We start from the raw sequence: 10,600 nt of genomic DNA, 5'->3' as shown, positions 1-10,600 counted from the left end.
CCCCCCCCCCCCAAAGGCCCTCAAAGGTCACCACAAGAGAGGGACATGGGGATGTACTAGGGAAATCATATTAACTTGGCATATGCAGAGTATACAACAGAAATTATGTCCCATATGGGCAGAAAGAAATAAAGGAACAAACAGATAAAATATGAAAACAAAAAACTGAAATCATCAGCAACACTACAGTTATTTTAACCAAGGAAATAATACATGGGCCCCAAGAGAATTCTTTAGGACTGAACAAGTAGCACATAAAAATTGGTCACACCATAGTTGTTACAACTTACAAATATTATTCCATGCAGCAATTTCCTTCGGGTATAGGAGGGATTTTCTAATTTTATCTAGACAATTAGTTGATAGCAGTCCAACTTGAAATCATTGTTTAAAGTTTCTCTGTAGAAGAATCACTCTAGAACTCTCCAGGACAAAAAGAGAAAATCGGTAACACGATTGTGGTAACAAAGATTCTTTTATGAAACGGTGTAAGAGGGTCAGCTGAACTAATTTTTTTTTATTTAATTATTATTTCCTATAGACAGATAATTGATGAAATTACAACTTGTATTGTTGTTAGGAGTTTCAAGTTTCTTCATAGAAGAACCAATAAACCGCATTTGAGATAGCAAAACTCTTCTTAGCTCTTATGGTCATCTTCCACTAAGTTGTTTCTGAAACTACGAGAGTGTTCTGGAATTTTCAGTTAAACATAAAACTGTTTCAATAAACTAGTCAACAATAAAGTTAAAAGCTTCGGCTTCAGCCAGTGGGATAGAGGCAGCAAAATAAGGATACTCATTGTTGAGAGGATCAATTCAATGACCATAGTAATTAGGGAAAATAAGGTATCCTATTGTTATAAAACAACATAGGATCTGTAGCATGCATGTCTGTGTCTGAATAGAAGTGAAATACCTTCTGATGCATAAGGAATATGAGTGAAACACATGCCCATTTTTACAATTATCCACTCAAACCTCAACCACGTGCTTAACATGGAGAATGCTTGGATTTTGGGACAGGTTTGCTATTTTATTTATTCAACAAATGTTGCTTGGGACTTGAGAACAAAAGTGTTAGGGCCTTCAATCTCCTCAATCATTTTCTTTGCATAATAGAGCAGTGCAAGGCATGAAGCATTCTGGAAAGCCTCAAAATCTCGGGGCAAAAATTATCCCTATGCTAAAGAAATTCTCAGAAACACTGACTGCTCAATCAAGGATTCAACTGCTTTCAGATGGCTTAATGGCTTAGATAGCAATGGCCAAAGAAAACACAGTTTTTCTATCAAATCCTCTAAAACTCTCCAAGCAAAAACATGGAGGAGCCTTCACTGATTAAGAAGATGGGGAAGGTGTTTGAAGCATTTGTATGGTTGGCAGTACTCGAGAAGGTCCTAACCATGGATAAGCTCAAGGATAGAGATTTCGATAAGCCAATGTCCCTCATTTGGAAAGAGCAAGAACCCAGCAGCCATACATCTATAAATTGATAGCAGTTGGGTTTCTAAATTCTGCTGGCTGTCATTGGTTACACACTTGCATATTACATTCTCTCTTTAGATCTCGGAAGTCAAGGCCTTCAAGCCCAAGAAGCAACAAGCTTTAGAAGATGCTTTCTTGCATCTTTTGCTGGAATGTTTTGAAGAAAAAGAACAAACGAAATTTTAAAATCATATTTCACTAGGAAGGATCCATGCTTATGCAATGGAGTGTTGCCTGTTCTTGAAGGTACTTACTGAGGCACAAAGATCATGGCCACAGAAAGCTTGTCATTCCACCCTCTGAGAAAACTGAATATTGATTTTGTGAATTTTTGTGCACACTTTTTTTATCAGGAGCTGCATGTTCAATTTTGTTCACTACTTGGTTTTACACTTGGAGAAATATAGTTCATCTTTGAATCAAGCTAAGAAGCAAGGTCATCTTTTCTTTTCCTTGTTAATATAAGGAACTAGGAAGTACTCTGACATGAACTGCTACACACACACACACACACACACATATATATATATATATATATATATATTGGGTATTGGGACTTTCTTATATTCCACTGTAAAATAATATTTCGTGTTATTTGCAGAATAGCATCAAACAAGACAAAGATTACACATACAATGTACAATATACATGAATCAAATGTATTCTAATAACCATGGCCATACCTCATTAATAGGAACAGTGCTAGCCGAAGACCCCATATTACTACAAGCAAAGTCAAGATTACCTGAGCAATGGATCACTAGATCAGAAGTATAAAAAGAAGAATGAAATCCAATACAAGTTGGACCTTGGTGAGATATACACAACATATGATATTCCATCACTATACTCTTATAAAGAAAGAAGAATAAGAAAGTGCATAAGAGGATGAGATAATATTCTACACAAGGAAAAGCCCCACCGACAAAACAAATGGAAACTTGCTTGAGCTAAAATGGCTTAGCCCTGACCACTTATCTCATCCTATTTTTCTCATGAAAATTTTAGCCCTTCAGAATCTTTCAATGCTCAAAATCATAAAACAATCTACTGACATCCCAATGAGAAAAGATTCCAGTATCCCTGTCCTTCCATGGCCTTCAATGCATGAAACGCAGTAGCATCTGTCACAATATCCTCCCTCTGTCAAATTTTAGGGGGAAAAATACATGAAATGCCATACAAGAGCAGGAACTTACACGCACCCATTGAACAAGAAGCAAAGGCTAGGAACTCTCATCCCTTCAAGAACAACCAAGTATTAATATCAACTCAACAGTTTCCATAGACTGCTTACCCAGGAATTTGACTCAACTTGGCAGTTCAGGGAATCAGATTGAGTCAGGGAAAGGAGTTTTCTAGGACCCACCTGGAGAGGAAACTAGTAAACATGCGGATCAAGTCAATTCAATAGAACTGGCAAGTCAAAAGACCTGATAGTATTAAAAAGGTAGTTAGTCGCCTTTGAAATTTCCTACAATCAGCAGGTGAGTCAACCTTGGATGAGAGGTGGGTTCCTGGTTTTTGAAAAGGATAGATACAATCGTTTCAATGCCACTGAAACCTATTTAACAATAAAATACACTATGAATATCACGAGCATAATAAGTAGACAGACATCATATCCCAACGAAATGGAACCTAACTGTGAGCTGGACTATATCTCTTTCTTTTTCATTATTTTTATATTCTTTAACTGATTATATTTAATCAGTTCTCACATTCTATGCAACAAAATGGCTAATCTAGCACCCAAAAGAACTGGAAAAGAAAACAGGCTAATGGAATTCAAGTTTCTGTTAGAAACCAGAAGAGCAATGAGGAAAGATTTCTTTAGAAAGGAAAATGAACCATACGTTCACAAAAGCTATCAGTTTAGAAGTCCACACATAGCAATTCAAAATAATGTCACAATTTGAATAGCAAGCATATGAAGGTGACTATAATTGAAGCTATCTATAACATTTTTCAAGTAAACAAAAACTTCATGGTGGCAGTATATAACCAATGACACTGGAGCAAGATACTCTACCTGTCTAAAATGCCAAGTGCCTTTCAAAACAAGAGTCAATATGGCAAGAATAATAAAGTTTGTGCTGCCTGCCGAAAAAAATAGCAATTATCTATCAAACAAAGAATTGTAATAAGAAATTTACCAAGATGAGACAATTGATATGCCAAAAAGATAAAAAAAAATTATAGCAGAACAAAGAAGGAAATAGTAAAACTCAATTACTGTAAGCAACATATCTCTTATATCATTTCATTCCCATCAAATTTAGCATCACTTATATTACTATTAACCATAGGTTCAAACACATACAGAAATTTCTGGAGATTGTATTCAAGGGTTTGGAAAGTCAACGGACCAATGCATCCTCTCTCTTCTCTCTCCATTTTTAAATATAAGACTTATCTTGATATATTATATTTGCACCAAATGATATACGAATTCACACCATTGTAGTATTCCTTCTTCTTAAATCAGGAACAAACATAATTTGAGTTAAGAGTCGTATCAAAATGATACTATCCTTAAGGTTTTTAAATGCCCATAATTGTGCAACCAGGTTGACCATTGCGTTTATATATCCAAGATAAAACAACTCCCAATCACATAAGGTAGACTCCAATATGTGATTATACAGGGAAGTCCGAAGGCTATACTCATTATCAAAAACAAAGAGACTTGGAAGAACAGAACATAGAGTGGGAGGTACAAAACCACTTGTTTTAAAATCCCTTATCAAATTTTCAAACCATCTATAGAATATATAGACAATGTACCTTTTCACATATGGGTATATCTGTTCATATACAGATGTGTATATACGTATACAATTGTTCTTGTACACGTGCCTTTATGTGTACAAGCGTCTGCGAGTGTGTCTGTACACCTATATATATATATATATATAAGTGTAGACCCACACCGTCTCGTTAAGTGAAATATTTTGAAACTTTGCACACACAAAAAATCCAACAGTAACAGATCACACCACCCCAACTTAGGGCCGAAATCAAGAAGAACAACCAACATTGGAGAGATATATTAATAACAACTTAAACCAATAAACAACAATAACTTCGTTGAAGTAATTTCCATTAAGTAAACTACTAACAGAGATGAATTTCCCAGAGTCACTAGTTTCTCAAATGACCAAAAAAGGGACAATTTCAAGATTAAATACCAGCAAAATCAGTGACTTTGTCGAACTGAAGAAGAGCTGTAACAACGAAGAAGAACAACTGATAACCCACCTGCAAAATTCAAGCAAAAAGCCTCAGAAATTGCAAAGGAATGCCATTAAGGGGGAAGAGAGAGAGAGAGAGAGAGAGAGTTACAGTAATGATGGCAGTGAGAGCTAGGAAATGGGAGTCGAGAGCGGTTCCCATTACACTTTCTTCGCTTCACAGGGAACTGCCAAAATCGAAGCTGTTAGGAGGCTCTTCTATGTCTCTCTGTTATTGTATCTCCCTGAAGTTCTCGATAGAGACAAAAGAGATTTTTGTGTTGCCCAATGGAATAAGAAAAACTTTTGCCTTTGGTAAATACCCAAATATTTTTTTAGTGGAATGTCAGTCTGCGTGACCGTGTGGTCGGGATTGAAACACCTAAACCCTTCTCAAGTTTGAAGCCTGAGACTCATGAGTCTGGAACCCATTTATCAATCAAAGATTCAAAGTCCAATTCACAAATTTTTTCTTGGTGGATTTGTTCCATGTGATCCATTCCATCGTCTTACGGTCACATGTTGTCATGGCCGCCGGCCTTGCATCTCCACATATTGCGCAGCTTTCTAAGGATGGTTTGAGTCTAGCAGACAATTAAGCACATCTAGTGAAACTGGAGATCTAAGGCCCGTTTGATAACGTTTCAAGAAACGCGTTTTTGCCGTTTCTGTTTCCAGAAACAGAGCAAAAAGCGTTTGATAAAACTGTTTCGTTTCACTTATTTTCAGAAATAGAAATAGAAATTTCTACTTATTTATGGTTCAAGAAACGACCCAGGCGAAACAAGTTGAACTTGTTTCGTCGTTTTTAGAAACGACTTGTGGCTATTTTTTCACTGGTTATTATCGACTTCTAAAAACATGACTTATCAAACACCTTCAATTCCGTTTCTATTTCTAGAAACATAAATTTATGTTTCTACCATTCCTTGAAATAGAAACGAAAGAAACGTTATCAAACGGGCCCTAAGACTAAGGGTTCAATTGATAACGTTTTTGTCGTTTCTGTTTCAAGAAACGATAAAAACATAAATTACTGTTTCTGAAAACAGAAACGGGCAAGAAAAGTGTTTGATAATTCTTGTTTTTGGAAATAGAAACAGGTAAGAAGGTGTTTGACAAATGTTGTTTCTGGGAACGTTTCTGACAAAATATGATGTTTATTTTAATGAAAATAATTCCACTTTTGTTACTTTCCATAGAAACTCATTACCCTTCATTTTACCTAGACAAACCACCCAACTATCAATTTCCTTATTTCAAACTTACATCATAATTTTACGAAACGAGAAATGTCAACCAATAATAGTAGATTAAAATGCAAATATTCCGGGTATGCCAAATGTCTTTCAAGTTCCCAATAGTTGGTCATCACCCTCTAACTACCACATTTATTTATGTCCATGTTATTAATGGCCTCCAGGATATCGGTATATATCCTTCACTTTTCCTTAGACACATCCATTTCGTTTTTCAGTACTCTAGACTTCTCCTCTTCACCTTTGATTGTTCTTTCCAAGTAACCTTTCACAAAATCAGAGGAATGTGCTAATGGAGAAGACTGAGCTCCAACCATTGAATTGCTTGTTCCATAATCGGAAGACTGTGCACTTGTCGAATTTCTGTCTCCATAAATCCATCGAAAAAAATTACAACCTCGATCATGGGGCTGCAATTGTTCATCAACTTAATTGCGAGATGTATTCAGATAATATAGATCAAATAATACTTTCAAAAAATAAAAAACAATAATTATACCTCATTGGATTTAGGACAACACCAGAAACGACGATTAAAGTTCGTTGCTGTCTTCGCGACGCGTACCTTACACTATCCCTCGCCACAATCACATAAGCGAAATTCATCTACCCACATAAAATATTCATTATGTCTTGGGCATTTGAAGTACGATCTTCCTCTATTAAGCCCATTTTCGTTGTGAACTTATCCCACAAATGATTACAGTAGTCACACCTTGCCATTGCGGTGTCAGTGGAAGACATCTGTACAGCACAAAGATTACAAGTCATACCAATGTAAACTATGTGAAGTGAACAAAAGTATTTTTACTAACACCCCATACACACATTTGAAGAAAATAGGTGCCCTAATTTTTGTGTCAACCTTTTAATACATAATGAATGTGATTAGCAAACATTCAAGATCGATCTAACAAAATCGTAGCCATTCCCCTTGAAATTGCCAATTGGTTGGCAATATTAAGGCGCACTATGGACATTTGTCTTGCAGATCATCTCTGAGAGACATCAGATACTGAAGCATGGTACGCATGAGTATCAAGATTCATAGGGTCATCAATTTGTTGTTCACTTCCAAGCTAATTGAACAATTGATCTTGAATAGCTTATTCCTTAATATAATTGTGGATCCCATCCCACAACATGCGACCACAATTATTTATTGATCTTCAATATCGTTTGACTTCATACTTTTTAATATGTGGAATCTATTTTTCAAGACACCTAATGTTCTCTCAATAACATTCCGCAATGACGAGTGTCTGTGATTGAACAATTATTTAGTTGTTCTTGGCCCAAGTGTACCTTCACCATAATCTTGTAAGTGATACATTTGTTCCCGAAATGGTACCAAGTACCCTAGTTGACTAGCGTAGCCCGAGTCAACAACATAATATTTGCCTTCAATTATTATGGAAACATTTATGGGATTAGATTTATATTCCCTGTCTACTATATGCAGAAGGACAACACATAAGTTCATAATACATTTATACCTGATGGGGGATGAGGAAATCCTAAGGTATCATTGGTTCTTGCTGCCTCCAAGACCCTTGCATCGTGTGCACTATCCTCCCAACTTACATACACAAATGTGAATCGCATGTCGAATGAACATGCACACATAACATTCTGTGTGATCATACCCCTTCGATTACGATAACATGTCTCTTCCGACCTAGGTACGATGGCATTTATATGGGTGCCATCAATAACACCAATGCAATCCTAGTTTTCATTCAACATAGGTTATTTCATATAATTGTGTAAATTGCATTGATATTTCATTGGAAACATTGAATAAATTAATCATCATCAGAAGTCGCAGTTACCTTGAAATATGGATAGTACTTTGGATTGTTGGCTATATTTGGAGGTATCACATCAAAATTTGGTGGCCTGATTGTCTCAATTGACAAACTTAGCATTGCTTGCAACACCGTGTGGAAGACAGCACCAATCGTCTGTCCTGAACGATTGAATCATTGTTGCATTTGTCTATTACTCAAACCTTGACCTACTATCATGAAGAACATCGCTGGCTGCTCATCTACTCGAATGAAACGCCTATCCTCTAACCAACCTCTATGTACAAATCGGTCTTGCAGATTGAGAAATACATGTCTCTCAAGTCTAAACTCTTGGTAACACACGTCAGCATGACTTGCAAGAACCTCAGCTACCCTAACAGGTCCTGTGTAATTACTATCATTCAAAGGTTCTCCCATCCTATACATACTGAGCATGTTTTGGAATTGGTGTACTATAACCATGTCATCATCGTATGACGATGACCCTGTGTTGTCGGTTGCAAATTGATTTGACATCCCTGTATTAATAGACACATTCAATATGTAAAGGAATAGAGTCCATAAATGTACCATCCAATAGCATTAATTGTTTAAATGAAGAAAAAATAACACTTCCCTAAACCTGCCTACAAGGCTCTATAAGCATTAGCTTAATTGTCCATATGTAATATCCGTATCTTAAATTTTTTTCAAACCTACTAACAAGCAACAATACATCCAGTAATCGTAGTAATTGACAACTTCTTACTTTCCTGTTAATATAGTGAAATTAATATGATCCTATATCCCAAAGCTACAAAGAAACACACATTAAGCTAAAAAGCATAATATTTGGCAATCCTAAATAGTCATATATACTACTATAAGTCTGAAGCACATGCAATCAAATTATAACAAAGCAACATAAGTCAAACATCAACATCATTCATAGTAGGCAAAACATAATAAGTGTGTCAGTCAGTACATGACATAAATCCAAACAAACTAACAAGTCATTCATTCCCCCTTAAAACCATTCATTTCAAAAACTGTTACTTTCACTCCTTCAGACCATGTAGCATCCATAACCTCCTGTCAGGTCTCACTTCAACAAAAGACATGCGCCATCCAAGGTCACTATGTATCTTACGCTACACCAACACATACAAATCCGTCGGGATATCCTCTAAATTGTCCAGTAGCTTCTCACAGCTCATCATGCTATATGGTCCATCAACAATAGGATCAGGAGGTCGGATAACTGCTGAGGTGGCAAAGGTGGATCCCTTTTCCATCCTCCATTGGACAAAGGTTCTAAAGTCCTCGCGGAGTTCATGAGGGTCCGTGTCTAGCTCTTCCTCCAACGATCCGTAGGAGTCCTATCAAGTCGTCGCTTCGGAGGAGCTGACCCCTTGGGTGTCCCAGTACAAGCATCACTGTCATCATTATCAGTGTCCTGTATATCATCATCAATTTTAGGGTTAGTGGACGTAGGAGTTAATGCAGTTTCCTGTGACAAACCTCTATCCTCACGGGCACTAGAGTCAGAGAAGATCTCTAAAACTCTGGCCACCAAGGGAGACTATTTCTTCTATACTTTGCCCAATCTTTGTTTCCCTAAAATTCAAAATTTTTTCAATTAATCATCACATTTTGTTCAAAAAGTGAATAAAATCCATTCTATAAACCAAAGATTATGTCATACCTGAATAGCAGATTCCCACACTGAATCATTAGTTGTGGCAGTCTGAGCATTTGCATCCCATCCGAAACCAGTTGTTTCTAACAAAGCCCTGAAGCTGTTGTACTTCTTGCGTAACTTATTCATCTCATTACGCAGTTGCTGCTTCACAAAGGGCCTTTTGAATTTGGCTTCAAGCCCTTTTGTAATGTTGTCCCAACCAACCTTTGTGAATGTGGAGTTTGTCTTCAAACCTTTTCGGACATTCTCAACCATGTGATTGATGAATGATCTTAGCTCTGCTTCATGCCAAATTATAGTGGTACTTTTGGGGGTTGGGGTTCTTGGAGATCTCATATCTCTGAACATGCATAATTGATTTAGGTAACATATTCAAACACAGACAAGAACATGGAAAAAAAAAAAACATTCAAAGAAATAGGAATAAAAATATTGAGCAAAAGAGAGAAAAAAAAAATGCCATTTCTTCTTCTAAATTCAGAAATGGTGTTTATCTAATAAAGGGGACATGAGAAAGATGGGAAATCCAGTAATCAATAGATAGTTCAAAATTTGCAACAAAAAAACATATTTCTTAACAATGACACTCAGTAGGTGGTTTAATTTGCACTTACTGTTTTTTATGAAGGGCACAGATATTAGCTACAAGGGATGGGATGCGAATGTCATAGAGAGGGATGCAATTGAAAACTTCTGCTATGACCACGATCGGGAAATTCTGAAATTTAAGGACAAACACTGCCCAATATGAAGAAATTACATTCAGGAATTCAAAAATATGGCTTGCATATGAAATTACAGTATAAATATATTATTAAATGTAAACATATACTGCACACATTCACTTTTTTAGATACTTTTTCTGCATCTAATATATTCAAGGTTGGGAAAATTCCATGTGAGAAATATACCTACCTATATCAGGCTATATCATGGAGAGAAATCGACCCAAATAAGATGCACATAGCCTTCCACCCAAACTCACAAACCAAATAGCCAAACTGCTCCTTACTGACCAATAATTTCCTATAACTGGAACATTTCAGTTTCTTTTTTATTGTAATAGCAAGTTATTATTTCTGAAGAAGTCAGCCTCATAATTGGTTTGTTTCATTATAAATCAACGTTA

At 36.3% G+C, this 10,600-nt stretch overlaps 2 protein-coding genes across 17 annotated transcripts in view; both read right to left on the bottom strand.

Moving 5' to 3' along the window:
- Positions 1–5,270, bottom strand: part of LOC122077812 (uncharacterized protein C594.04c-like) — a 9,177-nt gene extending 3,907 nt beyond the window's left edge. For 4 of the 16 annotated variants that reach the window (XR_006139966.1, XM_042643699.1, XM_042643698.1 and 1 more), the window contains exons 1-4: positions 4,833–5,257; positions 4,679–4,748; positions 3,520–3,587; positions 2,171–2,232 (exon numbers count right to left, since the gene is read on the bottom strand). Coding sequence is in view for 15 of the 16 variants with exons in the window: in XM_042643699.1 (XP_042499633.1) it covers positions 2,171–2,232; positions 3,520–3,587; positions 4,679–4,748; positions 4,833–4,883 (251 nt within the window). In the remaining variant the exon portion in view is untranslated. Of the gene's footprint in view, positions 1–2,170; positions 2,233–3,519; positions 3,588–4,678; positions 4,749–4,832 lie in introns of all 16 variants that reach the window. The other 12 variants (XM_042643702.1, XM_042643701.1, XM_042643704.1 and 9 more) reach the window with 6 other exon arrangements.
- A 519-nt stretch (positions 5,271–5,789) lies between these two features.
- LOC122080315 lies at positions 5,790–10,277 on the bottom strand. The gene is made up of 4 exons (XM_042647266.1): positions 10,086–10,277; positions 9,475–9,811; positions 6,479–6,723; positions 5,790–6,389 (listed from the first exon to the last, which is right to left on the bottom strand). Exons 2-3 carry the CDS (start codon positions 9,805–9,807, stop codon positions 6,586–6,588), a joined length of 471 nt encoding a protein of 156 aa, XP_042503200.1. The 5' UTR covers positions 9,808–9,811; positions 10,086–10,277; the 3' UTR covers positions 5,790–6,389; positions 6,479–6,585.
- Between the last annotated feature and the right edge of the window lie 323 nt (positions 10,278–10,600).

The sequence above is a fragment of the Macadamia integrifolia genome, chromosome 5, assembly GCF_013358625.1.
Source record: "Macadamia integrifolia cultivar HAES 741 chromosome 5, SCU_Mint_v3, whole genome shotgun sequence".
In the NCBI taxonomy this organism is placed as follows: Eukaryota; Viridiplantae; Streptophyta; class Magnoliopsida; order Proteales; family Proteaceae; genus Macadamia; species Macadamia integrifolia.
Note: the sequence above shows the minus strand (reverse complement) of the source record. Positions and strands in the feature narration are given on the sequence as shown.

Coding starts and splice junctions, on each gene's coding strand:
- LOC122080315 (XM_042647266.1), bottom strand. CDS start 9,807: ATGAGATCTCCAAGAACCCCAACCCCCAAAAGTACCACTATAATTTGG. Junction 6,724..9,474: donor TGTGGGAATCTGCTATTCAG/GTATGACATAAT, acceptor TGTGCTGTACAG/ATGTCTTCCACTGACACCGC.